The sequence below is a fragment of the Barbus barbus genome (assembly GCF_936440315.1).
Source record: "Barbus barbus genome assembly, chromosome: 24".
Classification (NCBI taxonomy): Eukaryota; Metazoa; Chordata; class Actinopteri; order Cypriniformes; family Cyprinidae; genus Barbus; species Barbus barbus.
Genome location: NC_136752.1, coordinates 30,640,092 through 30,659,697, shown reverse-complemented (window position 1 = coordinate 30,659,697; position 19,606 = coordinate 30,640,092). Strand labels below are relative to the sequence as shown.

Sequence of the window (19,606 nt, the reverse complement as noted above, 5' to 3'; positions counted from 1 at the left end):
ATATTTATCTAGAACTACAGTAAGATCATGTAGATATTTAGTCTAGAACTACAGTAAGATCATGTAGATATTTAGTCTAGAACTACAGTAAGATCATGTTGATATTTAGTCTAGAACTACAGTAAGATCATGTAGATATTTATCTAGAACTACAGTAAGATCATGTAGATATTTAGTCTAGAACTACAGTAAGATCATGTAGATATTTAGTCTAGAACTACAGTAAGATCATGTAGATATTTATCTAGAACTACAGTAAGATCATGTAGATATTTAGTCTAGAACTACAGTAAGATCATGTAGATATTTAGTCTAGAACTGCAGTAAGATCATGATGATATTTAGTCTAGAACTGCAGTAAGATCATGTAGATATTTAGTCTAGAACTACAGTAAGATCATGTAGATATTTAGTCTAGAACTGCAGTAAGATCATGTAGATATTTAGTCTAGAACTACAGTAAGATCATGTAGATATTTAGTCTAGAACTACAGTAAGATCATGTAGATATTTAGTCTAGAACTACAGTAAGATCATGTTGATATTTAGTCTAGAACTACAGTAAGATCATGTAGATATTTATCTAGAACTACAGTAAGATCATGTAGATATTTAGTCTAGAACTACAGTAAGATCATGTAGATATTTAGTCTAGAACTACAGTAAGATCATGTTGATATTTAGTCTAGAACTACAGTAAGATCATGTAGATATTTATCTAGAACTACAGTAAGATCATGTAGATATTTAGTCTAGAACTACAGTAAGATCATGTTGATATTTAGTCTAGAACTACAGTAAGATCATGTAGATATTTATCTAGAACTACAGTAAGATCATGTAGATATTTAGTCTAGAACTACAGTAAGATCATGTTGATATTTAGTCTAGAACTACAGTAAGATCATGTAGATATTTATCTAGAACTACAGTAAGATCATGTAGATATTTAGTCTAGAACTACAGTAAGATCATGTTGATATTTAGTCTAGAACTACAGTAAGATCATGTAGATATTTATCTAGATCTACAGTAAGATCATGTTCACACACAACGCTCTGCACTTACTCCTGATTTCTCTCAACACCAGAGCTGTCACTCAATACATCAGAAACACAGGAACTGGAGTTAATTATTTGAAAACATATATATGTGACTCTGGAGCACAAAACCAGTCATAAGGGTCAATTTTTTTAAATTGAGATTTATACACAGAGGTGGGTAGTAATGAGTTACATTTACTTCGTTACATTTACTTGAGTACATTTTTTGGGTAACTAATACTTTTAGAGTATATTTTAAAATGGGTACTTTTACTCTTACTCAAGTATATTTTTAGAGAAAAAACGGTACTTTTACTTCGTTACTGTGGGCGACTCTCCTCTCGTTACTGTATCTTAATGCAATACAAGTTAAAAATGCTTCGGTTTATTCCAAACGCGCCGTCTACTTTTCTCTGGGCAATGAACGATGCCCATTCGCGAATGATTCATTCTTTTGAGTCGATTCTGTTTAAAGGATTTATCAAACCAGTTGGCAAACCAGTGAATCGGTTCGCGAATCAGTTTGAATGATTCGTTCAGTTCCCTGCCACACGCGCTGAGTCTCTGAAGCGGTTCTCACTCAGATAACAGAGCGTTTAAGAACATCAAGAGCGCTGAAGACGTGGCTTTGGATCTACAGTCGAAAAGTCGAATTAGTTGAAAGCAAATCTGCAAAGGCTTGTTTGCTAGAGCTATATGAAGATCTTTATTAGATGAACACCGCGTGTGCTGTCTACTGTTCCACAGGTATAGGCCACGATACCACTAAGACATTACCAGTTTGTTGTACATGTACCTTACATTAAATACAATGTATAATTTATACATTAAATAAGCTGTCACAGAGTATGAAATGAAAATCCGCGGAAGCCGCGTTAGCTCTGTGCAGCGGCGCGCGGCCTGTTCTAGACACAATTAATATTCATATTTTTACAATATTTACGCTTGCAAAAATATAGGCTACATTTGTTTACATTTTGCAGAACAGAAGATCCGTCAATATGCATTTGTTTCGTTATGTTCAGAGCAGTCATGTGAGGCGTTTTCAGAGGTTATAGGATAATACATAATTAATTTAATTTAAAATATAATTTAATTCAGTGATGCAAATCAGAATTTTCATCTGCTGTTACTCCAGTTTTCGGAGTCATATGATCCTTCAGAAATCATTATAATATATCGATTTATTACCAGTGTTGGAAACAGTTTTGCTGCTTAATATTTTTTGGAACCTGTGATATTTTGTTCAGTATTCTTTGATGAATAGAAAGCTAAAAAGAGCAGCACTGATAATAAATCAACATGATTTCTGAAGGATTATGTGACTTTGAAGACTGGGGTAAAGGCTGATGAAAATTCTGATTTGCATCACTGAAATAAATTACATTACAAAAAAAAAAAATATATATATATATATATATTTTTTTTTTTTTTTTGAACGGCTGTGTGTGTGTGTGTGTGTGTGTGTATACACATACACATTACATAAATTAATCTATATATTTAAATAAAAATAGACTATATTCAGTACCTATATGATCCAAAGTAACTAGTAACTAACTACTTGAGTAGTTTTTTTATCCGATACTTTTTTACTCTTACTCAAGTAACTATTCAGACGATTACTTTTACTTTTACTTGAGTACAGTTCTTGAGTACTCTACCCACCTCTGTTTATACATCATCTGAATGAATAATCTTTCCATTGATTTAATATTTGTCTGAGATACAACTATTTGAAAATCTGGAATCTGAGTGTGAAAAAATCTAAATATTGAGAAAGTTGTCCAAATGAAGTCTTTAGCAATACATATTACTCAAACATCAAGAATGAAGTTTTGATATGTTTACGGTAGGAAATGCCGGGTGATCTTGCTCCAGTAAATCTGTCACGTGTTCCCTAGAGATCAGTTACTGTGTCTCTTTCAGAACGAGATCTTGGCCTCGCGTCATCAGGATGAGAACAGCGTGGCCTGCATCGAGGACCGATGCTATGTCCTGCCGCTAGCACAGTACTGTAGGTGAGGACTGTACATATCATCCTGTCTGTGAGATCCCTGATACACCATATTATCCTGCTCATTATTTACTTAGTCTCATTGCCAGAAACTGAACCAGCTCCAGCGTAAAAGCAGCCTAATGCATTTAATATGACTGAAGTTGTATTTAACATGATATCAATTTTATACAAACATTGTAAGTTACTAATTATTCCTCAGTTATTCAAAAAGCAGCTACAGAAAACAAGCAAAGAACATTTGAAGAGTTCAGATGCAAAAGCCTCTAAGTGCTGAAGTTTTCTTCTAAAATGAGCATTTTTATCAGGCTCCTATATTTCTGTTCAGTTATTTCACTTTAATTGCATAGAAACGGACCTATTTATTGCCATTAGAGTAAATTACTGAACCTACACATGCTCATTTTAGATGAAAATTCAGAGGGCACTTAAAGGCTTTTGCATCTGAACTCTTCATTACCAAAGAACACTGACTTCAGTCTAGCGTGAGTTTCTGCTTCCCACTTTAGTTCAAGACTGGCTATATTAAAGTAATGTAGTTAAACCCTCAGAATGTAAGTCTGCAATAGTTCTCCACAGTCCTGTAATTAAGTGTATTTGAGTGCTTTTCGTTTTTTGAAAGCACAAATGCGGCGCTGAAAAGGCCAGTATAATTAAAACTTATCCATTTTTATCTATTATTTTTTGCTTGCTCATCTCCAACAACTGACTTTTTTGTTCTTTGTTTTTTGAGAAAGTTTCCGCTGTCGGGGGTGTCAAAAGATAATTACATCATCATTAGAGTTGCCAATTAACTTCAGAAATGGAAAATAAAGGACAATTGTGATACTTTATAAGAAAATAAGGGACAGAATAAAGGATGCTCAAAATATTTGTACTGCAGTTAAAAAGTTCTGGTAAATAATCACATTTGTTTTGCTTAACCTATTTATGTAGTTATTGTATGTGATTTTAATGTAGACAAGCAATGTAATCGGCCTGAGTATCATTAGAACTGCACTAGAAGTAATTAGGAGTGAGAATACTGTCAAATGACATGCATACAAATGGCATGAAATCTGAAAGCATAACAATTTAACATTTATGAAACATCAGTCAATAAAGCATTTTTTAAACAATGGCACTTACATTTTTTAACTAAAATTGTATTGCCTTTGAATGAATGAAAATGTGTATTGTTCAATTAGCCTAAAGAACACCGAGTGTGTCCTGCTTCTGGTGCTTGGATTTCTGCTTCAGTAATGAGGTCCAGTTTAAGAATAACCTAGACGTTTTTATTTATTTTTTTAAACACACTGCCGCTCAAACGTTTGGGATCAGTAAGATTTTTAATGGAGTCTCTTCTGCTCATCAAGGCTGTATTTATTCAATCAAAAATACAGAAAAAACAGTAATATTGTGAAAACTTATTGCAATTTCTAATATTGGTTTCCTGTTTTAATATACTTTAAAATAGCTGTATTTCCAGCATCATTACTCCAGTCTTCAGTGTCACATGATCTTCAGAAATCATAATAATATACTGATTTACTGATCAACAAACATTTCTCATTATTATCAATGTTGAACACAGTTGTGCTGCTCAATATTTTTTTTAGGATTCTCTGATTAATAAAAAGTTAAAAAGAACAGCATTTATTTAAAAAATACATTTTGTGTTACAATATACAATGCTATTCAAAAGTGTGGGGTCAGAACATTTTTTTCTTTCTTTTTTTTTTTTTTTTAAGAAATTCTTTTATTCATGAGGGATGTGTTAAATGAATTAAAAGTCGTAGTAAAGACTTATATTGTTAGAAAAGATTTCTATTTTGAACAAATGCTGCTCTTTTTAACTTTGTATTCATCAAAGAATCAAAGAAAAAAATATCACATGTTCCAAAAAAACAATATGAAGAGTTTCAACACTCATAATAAATCAGTATATTATTATGATTTCTGAAGATCATGTGACACTGAAGACTGGAGTAATGATGCTGAAAATACAGCTGCAGATCACAGAAATAAATTATATTTTAAAGTATATTAAAACAGGAAACCAATATTAGAAATTGCAATAAGATTGTGTTTTTTCTGTATTTTTGATCGAATAAATACAGCCTTGATGAGACTCCCTTAAAAATATCAAAACTCTTACAGCAGTGTAAATGAAGGTGACTTGGCTTGACCATGGCATGTGATGTTGCAGATTTTGTGCCTTGGTGAAGCGGCGCTCGGAGGGCGTGTCTGACCACCCCCCGCTGATGCCCCGCCCCTCTGACAGCACTAGCCCCGCCCACCGCCTGGTTCCCGACGGCGTGGATCCACGACTGGTGTATCTGTGCCGACACGTCTACGACTTCCGCTTCGGACGCATCCTCAAGAACCTGCAGTGAAGCTGTTACACGCCGATGATGGAGTCTTCTTCAGTTCTCCTTCTCCTCACTCTGTTCAGCAGCTCGCGGAAGGTTTGCTGGCTGCGTTCCATTCTTTGTCATGTACACTGGACTGTCACACTGCTGAGGGATGATGGGAGAATCTCTGAAGGATCCAGAATGCTTTCATAAAATATCTCCACTGGTTTAATGCAGACCAAGACTAGGCCACAGATCCAGACCAGGAGATCCAGATTAAAGGTCCGTTCACACTAATGACAATATAATGATAACTATAATCGCTGTAATTTTATGAAAATATTGAGTTCCAACCACAACTATGATAACACAGATGAACTATATCTGACCCTGCAGCACAAAAGCAGTCATGAGTAGCACAGGTATATCTGTAGCAATAACCAACAATACATTGTATGGATCATAATTATACATTTCTCTTTTATGACAAAAATCATTAGGATATTAAGATCATGTTCCATGAAGATATTTAGTAAATTTCCTACCGTAAATATATCAAAACTTCATTTTTGATTAGTAATATGCATTGCTAAGAACTTCATTTGAACAACTTTAAAGGAGATTTTCTCAATATTTAGATTTTTTTGCTCCCTCAGATTCCAGATTTTCAAATAGTTGTGTCTCAGACAAATATTGTCCGATCCTAAAATTTTTAAAATGGACCCTTATGACTGGTTTTGTGCTCCAGGGTCACATGTGGTCTAAATGATAAAGGATAAAAACATTCAGAATCAGAATCCATCAGACTTTAAAGAGTTTGAGCATTTAAAGCGACAGACAGCAAAACTGCAGCACACGGTTTTTAATTCTATAATGATTTTTCAAAGTTATTAACAGATTATTGCTGTACATTTTACGAGTCAGATCACTATTATTTGCATAGAGCTTGCGTCAGCTTGATATAGAGCTGGGTGTCTGTAGATCAGCTTTACAGTATTTAGACGGGGAATATACTTTCAGTCGTTTTACTTCTGAATGTCACATTTAACTCCGTGTGTCGCTTGCTGTTTCTTTATAATTACCTGTCAAATTTATTACTGAAATTCGTTTCAAATTCAATCCTGCACCAGTTTTCTTTCAGCGTCTAGTTATCGTTACAGTTTCTGGTGTGAACGGGTCTAAAGAGTTTCTCAAGAGTTTGTCTTCTGTTAATCACAAAAGAAGATACTTTGAAGAATGCTGCAAACAAACACTTGACGGCAGCCATTGACTTCCACAGTATTCTTGTATCCTGTCCTGTGATTGTTGGGTGTTTGTGTGATGCTCACCTTCTTCATTCTGCTCTGATGATCAGTCGTCAGATTGAAGCTCCTGCTCAAATGTTCGCCTTATGTCTTGTAACTATTGTAAATGATTAATTTTGCCTCTTTCTCTGAAATCTGACCAAACGAACCAAAGGACGGTGAGAATCACCAAACATTCATGTTAAACACGAGCAACTAATCAATGAATCCCAACAGCCGGAGTGATTAATAAGCAGATCTATGTTTTATATGTATGAAATTAACCTTTAGAATCAGATCCTCTGGAATGCACAAATATATTTTAATATTTATTTGACGAACCAACGCTTCTAGTTTCCCGTAGAGAAATTGCACTTTTACATTCCCGGTCATTTTTGACTTGGCAACAAATTTAACTTGATTTTTTTTAGATTGGATCAAATCAGCTTCATTTTCTAAGTGAAAATCAAAGCAAGACATTCCCAGAGTGAGAGTTTCTCAGCTGGAATATCACTGAATCCAGTGCAGAGAGACTGAACAATGACCAGATGAAGCACAAATATTGAGTTTATTACAGTATGAAATACTAAACATGTGCTTTGAGTTTCTCCTCCTTCTTAAAGTTCATAACTCGTCATTTTGTTAATCTAGACACCATTATATGGTCCGTTGCATTGTGTTTAATCTAGTTTTTCACCTGCTCTTCATGAGAGATGCACCTGTTTTAGTAGCACCTTAAGAGAAATGTGTTTAGATTGAGAATATATGGATTACAGTCGATTCTGAAATACAGTCTAGAAGATCCTCTGATGAATTCAGATCAGTAGAAACGTATTATATTCAGTGAAGAGTTCTAGAAAGTTTAAGCTTCACGTTCGCTGCATGGTTTGACGGCGGGTGAGTTACTAGTTACGAGATACTAGTTATGATGACTGTAACTAGTTCAGTTGGCCACTAGATGATTTTCTAGCGTCTCTATATTTTTATGATGTTTAAAGTGTAAAATCAGCAGCTCATTCCTCTCCGCTGATTACAGAAAAGTCTCAATATTCAAATTGAAATGATATTTTTTACATTTGGCAACCGCTTCGTCTTTCAATTTCTTCTGAACAAAAAGGAGATATTTTATTAAGCCTGTTTCTACATCTGGAATATGCAATATATTTTTAGGACTATTTTTGAGAAAACAAATCTATTTAAATTGCTGTTATGAATTCTGATCTGAGTTACTGATGACATGTACATATGGTAATTAACGAGGAACGCCAGGCCATGGTTAAACGAGCTTATGAAGCCTTGCACAGTGTATTTATCATACTTTGGAGACTTGTAATTGTATTTAAAGAAATTATTTAAAGCGGAGTATAAGCATATATCTACATTTCAAGTCCTCATATTTTAACAATGTTTTGAAGTGCGGTTGCAATATTGTGCTCAATATTAAGTGCAGTAGATCTATTATTATTATTTGTGTTAAATTATGATCATCGCATCATGAAGTCTTAACGAGCTCTTCAGTAATATTCAGACGAGGTTCAGACACATTCAGACTGCTGTGATGAAATACCCCACAGACACGGTAAATCCCCGGATACACTGGTAATCGCTGAGACGCAGCTCTCCTGGGCTTGTTTGTTTCTCTGAAGTGGTTTCAGCAGCAGCTGTAAAGAGTTATTTCATTGGCTGATTGTGGTGCTGATGATTATTGTAGACAGAAGGACTTTATATGGAGGATTCCAAACCTTCAGATCATTCCAGAGAAAGACTATACTGGAGATTCCTGACCACCGTTAGTTCAAACTGACCAGACACAAATACTGTCGCCTGTGCTGAACTGTTTGGTTTGATTTGGGGTTTTTTGTTCCCAGCGGAGATTAAAAGAGAAGTTATGAATATTTGTTATCTGATGTCTTTTTCTTGTGATGCGATGGATCTCTGCTGATTATTGTTCAATGAAAGAGTATTTATCAAATATAAAGTCCTCTGTTTGCTGATTCTCCTGATGAATCATTGAGATCATAATTGTTTTTAATTTTTATTGTTATTTACCATTTTCATTTTAGTTTAAAAGTTATTTGTTGTTTTTGTCATTTTGTTGTAGTTGTTATTTTTTTCAATGTCTATATAGTTTTTATTTCAGTTTCAGTTTGAGTTATTTTACTACATCAAGTTATTTTACACATCTTGTTGAAACTTGTTCATCATTTTTGCTGCTTCAGTCCTGCTTTACTCTCTGTGTCCAGCAGATGTCAGTCTTCAGTGACGTGTGTGTGTGTGTGTGTGTGTGTGTGTGTGTGTGTGTGTGAGAGAGTGTGTGTGTGTGTGTGTGTGTGTGTGTGTGAGAGAGTGTGTGTGAGAGAGTGTGTGTGTGAGAGTGTGTGTGTGTGTGTGTGTGTGTGTGTGAGAGAGAGTGTGTGTGTGTGTGTGTGTGTGTGTGTGAGTGAGTGTGTGTGTGAGTGTGAGTGTGAGTGTGTGTGTGTGTGTGTGTGTGTGTGTGTGTGTGTGTGTGTGTGTGTGTGTGAGTGTGTGTGTGAGTGTGTGTGTGTTCATGTGTCGTGTCCTCACACACGTGATGGAGCTCTGATCCTCTTTAAGGATGAAGCAGACAGACAGGATTGTTGTTGAACATGGATTTATCAGAGCTGCTCCACATTCACATCAATGACTTTCATATTCCTGCTGCTTCATGGAAAGAAAAACTCATGATTGTCATCAAAAACCAATCAAAATCTGCTGCTCACACAAAAACATGAACTTTTATTAATATGGATTACTGATGAGAATCCTGTCATTTATTGTCCCAGTAAAACAGAATAAACCAAAGTGTTTCAGAAACACATTTCATACATGCGCAAATACATGCATTTTTTTTTTTAGAGGAACCAATAAAAAATATATCATTTAAAAACTTGTAATATGATAATGGCGTATGCTTTTATTAATTCCCTGGGAATCAAACCCATGACTTTTTTATTTTTTTAAAAGCCTTTTTATTGTTATCATTTTTAATGTTAATGAAAGGGCAATTAAATAACATCAATGATAATGCAATTATTTTTTAACATCAACAGGTCTAAATAATATCTTGTGTATATATATTGATAATGTAACCATAGGCCAAGTTTATAATTTTATGATGCAATTATTTCAGGCATGGAGAAGAAATGAACCTGTTATGAGATGCATGAATATGTAACTGTATGATTATGAATGTGCAGCATTGACAGAATGAGAGATTATGATTGTGTTCATTAAACTCTGAGCTAATGAACATACGGCACTCAGATGAATATTACTGATACATCAGCAGCTCTCTGTCTAATAAATGAACGTGTGTGTGTGTGTGTGTGTGTGTGTGTGTGTGTGGATCAGGAGCTGATCTGAGGGAGGAGTGTGTGTGTGTGTGTGTGTGGATCAGGAGCTGATCAGAGGGAGGAGTGTGTGTGTGTGTGTGTGTGGATCAGGAGCTGATCAGAGGGAGGAGTGTGTGTATGTGTGTGTGTGTGTGTGTGTGTGTGTGTGGATCAGGAGCTGATCTGAGGGAGGAGTGTGTGTGTGTGTGTGTGGATCAGGAGCTGATCAGAGGGAGGAGTGTGTGTGTGTGTGTGTGGATCAGGAGCTGATCTGAGGGAGGAGTGTGTGTGTGTGTGTGTGTGGATCAGGAGCTGATCTGAGGGAGGAGTGTGTGTGGATCAGGAGCTGATCTGAGGGAGGAGTGTGTGTGTGTGTGTGTGGATCAGGAGCTGATCTGAGGGAGGAGTGTGTGTGTGTGTGTGTGGATCAGGAGCTGATCTGAGGGAGGAGTGTGTGTGTGTGTGTGGATCAGGAGCTGATCAGAGGGAGGAGTGTGTGTGTGTGTGTGTGGATCAGGAGCTGATCTGAGGGAGGAGTGTGTGTGTGTGTGTGGATCAGGAGCTGATCAGAGGGAGGAGTGTGTGTATGTGTGTGTGTGTGTGTGTGTGTGTGTGTGTGTGTGTGTGGATCAGGAGCTGATCTGAGGGAGGAGTGTGTGTGTGGATCAGGAGTGTGTCTCAGACGTGTCGGTGATGGAGGAGCTGATGGAGCGCTTGGATGGAGCCGCACAGAGAGATGTGTTCAGTGACACAGACTTCATGATCGGTCAGGAGCTTTCACTCGTTTATATGTAAACCAACTGAAAATATCTGTTTATATTTCAGCTCAATTTTCAGAAAACAAGATTTAATGCAGTTTTATTTCTTAGCTCTTTCTTTCTTAGTCTAATGAACTGGATGAAGTTTATAAATGTGTGGAAGATCTAACAAGAGAGAACCGATCAACTTTGATTATAGTTTTTATTAATATTTTTAATTGGGTTTTATTTTAATATTTGCAGTTTTCATTTTAATTTTAAAATTTTAGTAATTTTGTTATTTTATTATTTGTGAACCTGGAGCACAAAACCAGTCTTAAGGGTCCATTTATAATTGAATAAATAATCTCTCCATTGATGTATGGTTTGTTATGATTGGACAATATTTGTCTGAGATACAACTATTAGAAAATCTGGAATCTGAGGGAGCAAAAAAATCTAAATATTGAGAAAATCATCTTTAAAGTTGTTCAAATGAAGTTCTTAGCAATGCATATTACTAATCAAAAATGAAGTTTTGATATATTTACGGTAGGAAACTTACTAAATATCTTCATGGAACATGATCTTAATATCCTAATGATTTTTGTCATAAAAGAGAAATGTATAATTTTGATCCATACAATGTATTGTTGTCTATTGCTACAGATATACCTGTGTTACTGATGACTGCTTCTGTGCTGCAGGGACATATTTTATGTTTTTATATATATATATATATATATACACTGTATATTTTTTTATCAATTTTATTTCATTATTATTTATTTTTATTATAGTACATCAAGTTAAACTACATGAAAATGAGAAATGTTTTTTTGGCAAATAGCTCATATAAAAAGTTTTAAATATTTTATTTTATTTCACTTAACGTTTATTTTATTTCAAGTAATGAAAATGTTTTGTTAATGGTTTTAATTTTAGTTTTAGTATATAATAACCTTGTTAAGAACAGCTAATAGCACCCTAAAATCAAAGCAAAAATATTAATTTATTTATAAACAAAACATGGATATTTTTGCAATGCATTAATAGGAATTTGTGGGCAAAATGTGTTAAATGATCATGATATTAATGTCAAAATGCAGAAAATCTTAATGTTCCTTTAAACAGTATTCATATTCTTCATAACAAATATACTTTCTTATTTCTTCCTGTGGAGTCTGAGGTGGTTTTCCTGAGATTTCTGTCCTGAAGGGTCTTCTGTTCTCGGTCTGATGTGGATCTGTAGTGATGTGAATGATTCTGAATCTAATGTCTCCAGACGTAGAGTCGTAGTTTCTCTGTTGTTCAGTGAGTGAATACAGAGGGACGTCAGGATGATTAATTCCTCTCTGCACAGAGATTATGAGCGATTATAATCCACTCCTCCATATGGAGCTCCAGACGACACAAACACGCTCTGAGAATCAAACGAGTCGATCGATTCACCGACTCACTTCTCTGATGCTTCACAGACGAGCACATCACTCATAGACAGCAATGTGATCAGATAAATCTCACAAATGTCTCAGCTGTTTCTCCTCGACTGTTTTTGCTGTCTTCTGCTACTCAGATGTTTCTCCTGAGAAAAAGGCTCTTAAATCACCTCACACTTATCTCATGTAGAGCTTCAGGAGATATAAAACAGTGTCTCAAACTGTGCTCAGATTTGCTCCAGATAGCCAAAAAACTCTTTGACTCTTATTTATTCTTATTTGAATTGATTGATTCTGTTTGTTGATGGGAATCTGCTTTGAATCAATGAAGTGCTTTAGAAGTGTGTGTGTGTGTGTGTGTGTGTGTGTGTGTGTCAGACGAGCAGAGCTCTCACGCCAGCGGGATGGAGGTGATGGATCGCCTCACGTTCCTGGAGCACCGCGTCCAGATGCAGGACGACGAGATCCAGCTGCTGAAGATCAACATGACCGACGTTCTGAAGAGACTCAACATCTCAGAGGAGCAGAGGAGAACACCTGCTAAAGGTACACACACACACACACACACACATTTCTCTTCCTTTATTTGGATCCACAAGACAAGCAACAAAAACGGCATCCAAACACCTTGGGAAGTCAGTTTGCAAGATGACAGGTTCACATGGCTAACATACATTCACAAGTCCTTATATTTATAACAATCAACACTCAAGGATAGACAAAACATCTTTGTTTCCATATTTGCATACTCCCTATAACCGCTGAAACTGAACAAAATTTAGCAAGTTTTTTTGCGTTCTTTTTTTGCAATCCACCCAGCTGCAGTCCTTTAATCACATTCTTGTGCACATGACCTAAACTTCCAAATACTGGAGTAATTAACTTACACTGGAAGTCAAGCTGATGGATGGATCAACCAGTGTCTGAGATCTGCTAGTGAGCGACGCCTTGTGGTACCATCACAGAGAGGCTCAAGATCACTCTCCAGAACATTCTCGTTCACCATTCCTGGCTGGTGGAATAATCTTCCCACCCCTATCCGGAACGCCGGATCTCTGGCAACCTTCAAGCAACAACTGAAAACTCATCTCTTTCGGCAGTACTTGACTCCATCCTAAACTCAAAAAAAAAAGCCTTAATCTTTCCCTCTATCTTTCTCTCCGCTTACTAGCTTGTACTTATTTGGACAATGACTGAGACTTGGTGTTACGAGCACTTCCTCTGTCTGACTGCCTCTTCAAGATTAATCACTTCTTGTATTCCCCAATTGTAAGTCTCTTTGGATAAAAGCATCTGCCAAATGACTAAATGTACATGTCATGTAAATGGCTCATATTTGAGCAATTTGGAAAGATAGCAAGTATCCAAATACAGATCAAAACAACGTCCAACTTCAATAACAAACCCAGAGTTCAGGCCTCGTTTACGATCACAATATCAGGAGTATATGGAACGTTTTAATATAGTCTCTGTCAGATGTGTTCTGATAGAACCAGCTCAATTCAACAGTAGTATGCTGGGAAATCTTACCGTCTTTATGTATTATTTTCAAGTCCTTTACAATTAAATCAACCAGGCGATCGTGTCTGGACCATACAGTCCTTTATAGCAACAACATCTTGTCACGACACAGAGCGAGAACAGATGAGGGCTGGGTCCAAGATGCAGGTGAGTGCTATTTATTACGAATAATACAAAAAGCCAACACGGCAAAATAAACAAAACCAAAACATAACATCAACAGATCTCAGAACATGACGCAGGACAAGAATCACGGGAAACAAACATACGCAATGCAACCAGACAGAACATCGGGAAATGGGAACATATATAGTCCATGGTAATGAGAATCAGGTGTGTGTGTGTAATGAGATGCCAGGTGTATGTGATCAAACAGGTGTATGTGCATAATCCAGTGAATAGAGTCCGGGGGAAAGGGGAATAGCGACCTCTAGCGGGGAAGGGCAAACCTGCAGCCCGGCCTCATGACACATCTGTTTAAGATGTGAGCGACGCTTTCATTTTCCTGCTGATTGTGATGTAACAGGCAATAGGAGTTGTATTTTGATGGATACCATATTGACAAATTGTACATTGTTGGAAGACATTGTAGTCGTGCTTTAATCATAAAAACTTGAATATCCTCTGAGATTGAAAAGTTAGTCAAAACAGAGTGGGATACTGAATGGTCAGCTGATTGGAGAAGTGCTCATTTTCCCTGTAGTTTCAAGCCCATCCAGTGCTGAGCACTTTCAGTTTTTCTAAGATGAAGAAGTGAGACTCGTACATTATTGGACGATAATTGACGAGATGTTCCTTCTGTGTTGAGTACCGCTAGAGTAGAGATATGCAGATCTGTTATTATATTCTCATTAAGGACCACCACCGCTTCGTCTGGTCCTTGCCAAGAGAGCTGCTGTCCTGTACGCTGGCAAAGATCATTAAGTCCAGCCAATCAGACGGTACTCCAAATCCAGCTGTTTTGATGTCCAATTTTCCATTCTGTTTTAATTTAAATCCAAGAAACTGTGGCTCGTTGCACGAAGCAGCCAGTATTTTGCGCCGCTGTAGATGAAGAAAGACTGACTCACGTGCCAACTCTCTGACAGATGTATCGTCGTTATTCAGCATGTTAAGAAGACGACCTATTCTGGAAGCAGTATAAATCCATTCAATGTTTGGAACACCGAGACCTCCGTCTTGACGTGACTGGAAAATAATATCTCGGGTTGTATGGCTATTGAGACAGAACCATTTTCTCACTAGCTTTACCATTGTGTCATTCAATATTGAAAGTGTGCATTGTGAAATATGAACATTCATGAACAGATGTTGAATTTGGGCTATTGCAATCAATCACACACACAGACACAGACACACTCTCACACACACACACACACACACACATACACACTTACATTCACACACACACACACACACACACACACACATGTTGGTTTTTGTGGTTTATGGGGACTCTCCATAGGCGTAATGGTTTTTATTCTGAACAAACTGTGTGTGCTATTGCCCTACACCAACCCTACACCTAAACTTAGCCCTCACAGGAGACTTTGTGCATTTTTAGATTTTCAAAAAACTTTATGCTGTATGATTTATAAGCTTGTTTCCTCATGGGGACCAAAAAATGTCCCCACAAGATTAAGATTTACTGGTATTACTATCCTTGTGGGGACATTTGGTCCCCAGGACGTGATGAATACCAGGTGCACTCACACACACACTCACTCACTCACTCACTCACTCACTCACACACACACACACAGACACACACACTCTCACACACACACACAACACGCAAATTGTGTCAAAGCAGCTTTACAGTTTTTGAACAAATCAAGTGAGCCAATGATTCAGTGACTCGTTCAATAAGACAGTCCTTTGCTTTGTTTCTGAATGAATCACAGTTTGAATGAATCAAGTCCAAGTATCAGTGACTCATTCATAAACACAGTCACTTGCTTCGTTTATGCATTTAATCAGTTGTTTGAATGAATTGGTTGCATGAATGATTCAATGACTCGTTCATTAGACAGTGACTCGCCGCCACCTACTGCTTTTAGTTTCATATTTAGAGAATCAATTAATTTTTTAGTCATTTCAAATACCAGAACTCATTTAAATAAAACATTAATATTTATTATCAGTATTTATGAAATGTTGCATCAAATGTTTCTTTCAAAAGCTACTTTGTTGTAATGTGTAGTAAATGCTTTTCTTATGTGACACAATAAAGACTTCAAATGATCTTCTGGTTGGTAGATTCTTATGGAATTATTTTTGTGTCTTTATTATTCAAACAAAAATTCTGTATTTGAGAGCAAAACTAATTATTTTGTAATTAAAAAAATAAAAGTTTGCAAAAAAAGTCTTCTTAAGGTTCAAAATTAAAGTAATTGAAAACAAAATAATTTGCAGTGCGTGTAAATCATTAAAAAATATATATTTTTCTTTATGCACTTCAAAAACTTTTCATCACTAATCCACAAATGGTGCTCTCTTTCCTGCCTTCTTTTTTTGCGGGTCTAAAACTTTTGTTTGCGAGTTGAAAAGTTTTGCTTGCGAGTGAAGCTGTGTGTCAGTGGGCGGTCTCTACGCACCAGGATGAAACGCCCTTTTCTATTGGCCTCTCTCGATTGAAGTGACAGGTTGACCACGCCCCCTACGCTTTCCGCCACTGACGCCAGTCTGACAGAAGAGCGAGCTTCTAGCAGCAATGGCTAGCAACCGCTCCTTTACTGGGTAAGTCAACTAATTTAACATCTTAAATTCAGTGACTAGTGAACTGAATTATTCTCTCTTCTCATGCTCCTCCACCTAAATACATAACGTTAGCTAAGCTTGTCTGTAGTTGGTGATGGCCAATAGAAAAGGGCCTTTCATCCTGGTGCGTAGAGACCGCCCACTGACACACAGCTTCACTCGCAAGCAAAACTTTTCAACTCGCAAACAAAAGTTTTAGACCCGCAAAAAAAGAAGGCAGGAAAGAGAGCACCATTTGTGGATTAGTGATGAAAAGTTTTTGAAGTGCATAAAGAAAAATATATATTTTTTAATGATTTACACGCACTGCAAATTATTTTGTTTTCAATTACTTTAATTTTGAACCTTAAGAAGACTTTTTTTGCAAACTTTTATTTTTTAATTACAAAATAATTAGTTTTGCTCTCAAATACAGAATTTTTGTTTGAATAATAAAGATTCACAGCCCAAATTGATGTGTGATTAATTAATCAGCACATCATGTAAAGAATTAGATGAAAAAAGTGAAATGAAATATCTGCTGTGTGTTTCCTCAGCATCTCGTCCGGCGTCTCTGTGTCTGGCTCCTAAAGCGGCGATCAGCTCTTCATCCTCGTCTCTGAGGAAGAGCTCCAGCTCCACGCTGCCCTCCTCACCCTCCTCCAGGAACTACAGCCCTGCACCCGGAGCAAAGAGGTGTGTGTGTGTGTGTGTGTGTGTGTGTGTGTGAGTGCGTGCGTGCGTGCGTGCGTGTGTGTGTGAGTGAGTTTGTGTGTGTGTTTGTGTGTGAGTGCGTGCGTGCGTGTGTGTGTGTGTGTTTGTGTGTGTGTGAGTGTGTGAGTGTGTGTGTGTGTGTGAGTGAGTTTGTGTGTGTGTGTGTGTTTCTGTGTGTTTGTGTGTGTGTGTGAGTGTGAGTGTACGTGTTTAGCTATACTTGTGAGGACCAGATGTCCCCACAAGGATAGTAAAGCCTGAGATTTTTGACTTTGTGAGGACATTTGGCCGGTCCTCACAAGGGAAATAAATTATTAAAAATACTAAATGAAGTTTATCTTAAAATGTAAAAATGCAAAAAGTCTCCTGTGAGGGCTAAGTTTAGGTGTAGGGTTGGTGTAGGGCAATAGCACACACAGTTTGTTCAGTATAAAAACCATTACGCCTATGGAGAGTCCTCTCAAATATAGCAAAACCAACATGTGTGAGTGTGTGTGTGTGTGTGTTTGTGTGAGTGAGTGTGTGTGTGTGTGTGTTCAGATGACGGTCTCTCTCTCTCTGCAGGACTCCTGCTGGAAGCTCTAAAGACACTCCGAGCACTAAAGTGAAGACGAGCATCAGCTCCTGCAGGAAAGCGCTGGAGATGTGAGTAAAAGCTGTGTGTTCTGAACTCCTGCAGTCTTCAGTAACTGACCTGTGTCTCTCCTTCACACAGCAAACCAAAGGAAACAGCTGCAGGAAAAACAGGTGAGATATATATACATATATATATATATGTATAAAATTGGAGATGAATTGGATAAAATGCATTTAAAGAGATAAAAAAATGTATAGCTTGAGACCCCTACAAACATTTACATTTCAATAAAAACACTAATAAATTGCTAAAACATTAACTAAAATGAAATAGCAAAATATAAAATCCAAAATATTCATTAAAAAATACATTGTCAGCGATACTAAAATAACACTGGTTTAACACGAGTTTCTGTGAAACCACTAGATGTACCAGTGCAATATTGACGCTAAAATAACAATTAACTTTTTTCTTTTCTTTTTTGTTTTTAAATGTTTAATATTGTCATAATATAATACTGTGTGCTACAATATTGTTGGGTCTTTGACAAATTGCTTTTTCTTTTCTTTTGTCTCTCGCTTTAGATAAACGCTTCTAGTAAATGCTTAAATGTAATGGTAACGTTGTATAATAGCAGGAAGGCATTTTTGGATATAATTCACATAAATTGCTTTATACTTATTAATTTCTCTGTATTCCTGTCCTTTAGGCTCCAGGCGTGTCACTCAATGCAAAGGTATGTCTCGTGCCAAAGCATTATATAATGATTACTCAATATTATGCATTTAAAATATAAAAGTGAATCTCATGAAACTTGAAAAATGCATCCAATTCATATTTCACTAGCAAATAAAATAGTTTTAGAAACACTATTTTTTCCATTCTGATATTATTTTAATGAATTTTAAGAACTGCTACTTATGACTGCTTTTGTGCTCTAGGGTCACACATTATGATAGAAATGATTTCGCTGTCTTTAATTTATTCCTATTGTAAATTACATTTATTAATTGATTGTCAAATATTCTGTGGAGGTGTTTGTGGCATTCTCTTGAATAAGGTTCATATAAAGCAGATGAGGTTTTTGTCTCTTAATGTTCTTCCTCTCTCTGTTTATTCCTCTCCTCTTCCTCGTCCTCCTCTTCCTCGTCCTCACCTGCCCCCTTCACTTAGTGACTATGCAGATCTCTCTGACGCCGCTGTCCGGAGGGACTGGGTCAGCTGAGCGGTCCGGCTCGTGTCCATCCTCGAGCGGATCTGCAGTGGATGCGTGTAAATCCTGTCAGAAGCCCTCCAAACACAAGAGCCCCATCAAGTCCCCCAGTCAGTACTTCCAGATCTGTTACTGAAGCTCATCATTAGTGCTGCTGATTCTGGAGAGTAACGCCTCCTCCAGTCATAAACTCCATCTCTCACATCAGCATCCAGACACATATTAGTTTAGAGCTGGTTTGATCTGTGCAGATTTCTCTCCTGATTCAGACCAGAACACGTCTTCACTGGAGGAAGAGTTATTATGGATTTGAGTTAAAAGCATCTTCATGCTGGATTTGTTTCTTAGTCATATTTGGTGCAAAAATAAAGCAAATCAGATGGATGTGGTGTTTCTAATTGACTGCTGTCTGCTGGATCAGTGTTCCCGTCTGGCACAGAATACACTTTCATTCAATAAGATGGCATTGAGAAAGCACTTCTCTTCATGAACAAATGGATCCAAAAACAATCAAAACTCAAACAGGGACTGAAATCTTGTGTTCAGGTTTAGTGATATCATAGGTGTTTCAACAAACCAATTCAGAAAGCATCCCATAATACACACAGTCATTAAAATAAAAGCCCAATATATCCTG

The 19,606-nt window shown here is 36.8% G+C and overlaps 2 protein-coding genes across 6 annotated transcripts in view; both read left to right on the top strand.

Moving 5' to 3' along the window:
• LOC306843398 (bromo adjacent homology domain-containing 1 protein-like) overlaps positions 1 to 10,355 on the top strand; it is an 18,967-nt gene extending 8,612 nt beyond the window's left edge. Inside the window, exons 6-10 of one of the 2 annotated variants that reach the window (XR_013781840.1) lie at positions 2,973 to 3,064; positions 5,249 to 5,507; positions 5,631 to 5,675; positions 10,141 to 10,171; positions 10,310 to 10,355. Coding sequence is in view for 1 of the 2 variants with exons in the window: in XM_079374881.1 (XP_079231007.1) it covers positions 2,973 to 3,064; positions 5,249 to 5,435 (279 nt within the window). In the remaining variant the exon portion in view is untranslated. Of the gene's footprint in view, positions 1 to 2,972; positions 3,065 to 5,248; positions 8,860 to 10,140; positions 10,172 to 10,309 lie in introns of those variants that run through there. The other variant, XM_079374881.1, reaches the window with a different exon arrangement.
• LOC306843403 (uncharacterized protein) lies at positions 10,258 to 19,606 on the top strand. 4 transcript variants are annotated; one of them, XM_079374889.1, is made up of 7 exons: positions 10,258 to 10,795; positions 12,584 to 12,751; positions 17,023 to 17,161; positions 17,744 to 17,824; positions 17,895 to 17,926; positions 18,466 to 18,492; positions 18,941 to 19,606. In XM_079374889.1, the coding sequence occupies exons 1-7, from the start codon at positions 10,723 to 10,725 to the stop codon at positions 18,979 to 18,981; spliced, it is 561 nt and encodes a 186-aa protein (XP_079231015.1). In that variant the 5' UTR covers positions 10,258 to 10,722; the 3' UTR covers positions 18,982 to 19,606. The 4 variants fall into 4 exon arrangements, with proteins under 4 accessions (XP_079231015.1, XP_079231013.1, XP_079231016.1 ...); XM_079374887.1 differs by having other exon boundaries at positions 10,508 to 10,795; positions 18,930 to 19,606; XM_079374890.1 differs by having other exon boundaries at positions 10,699 to 10,795; positions 12,592 to 12,751; positions 18,941 to 19,364.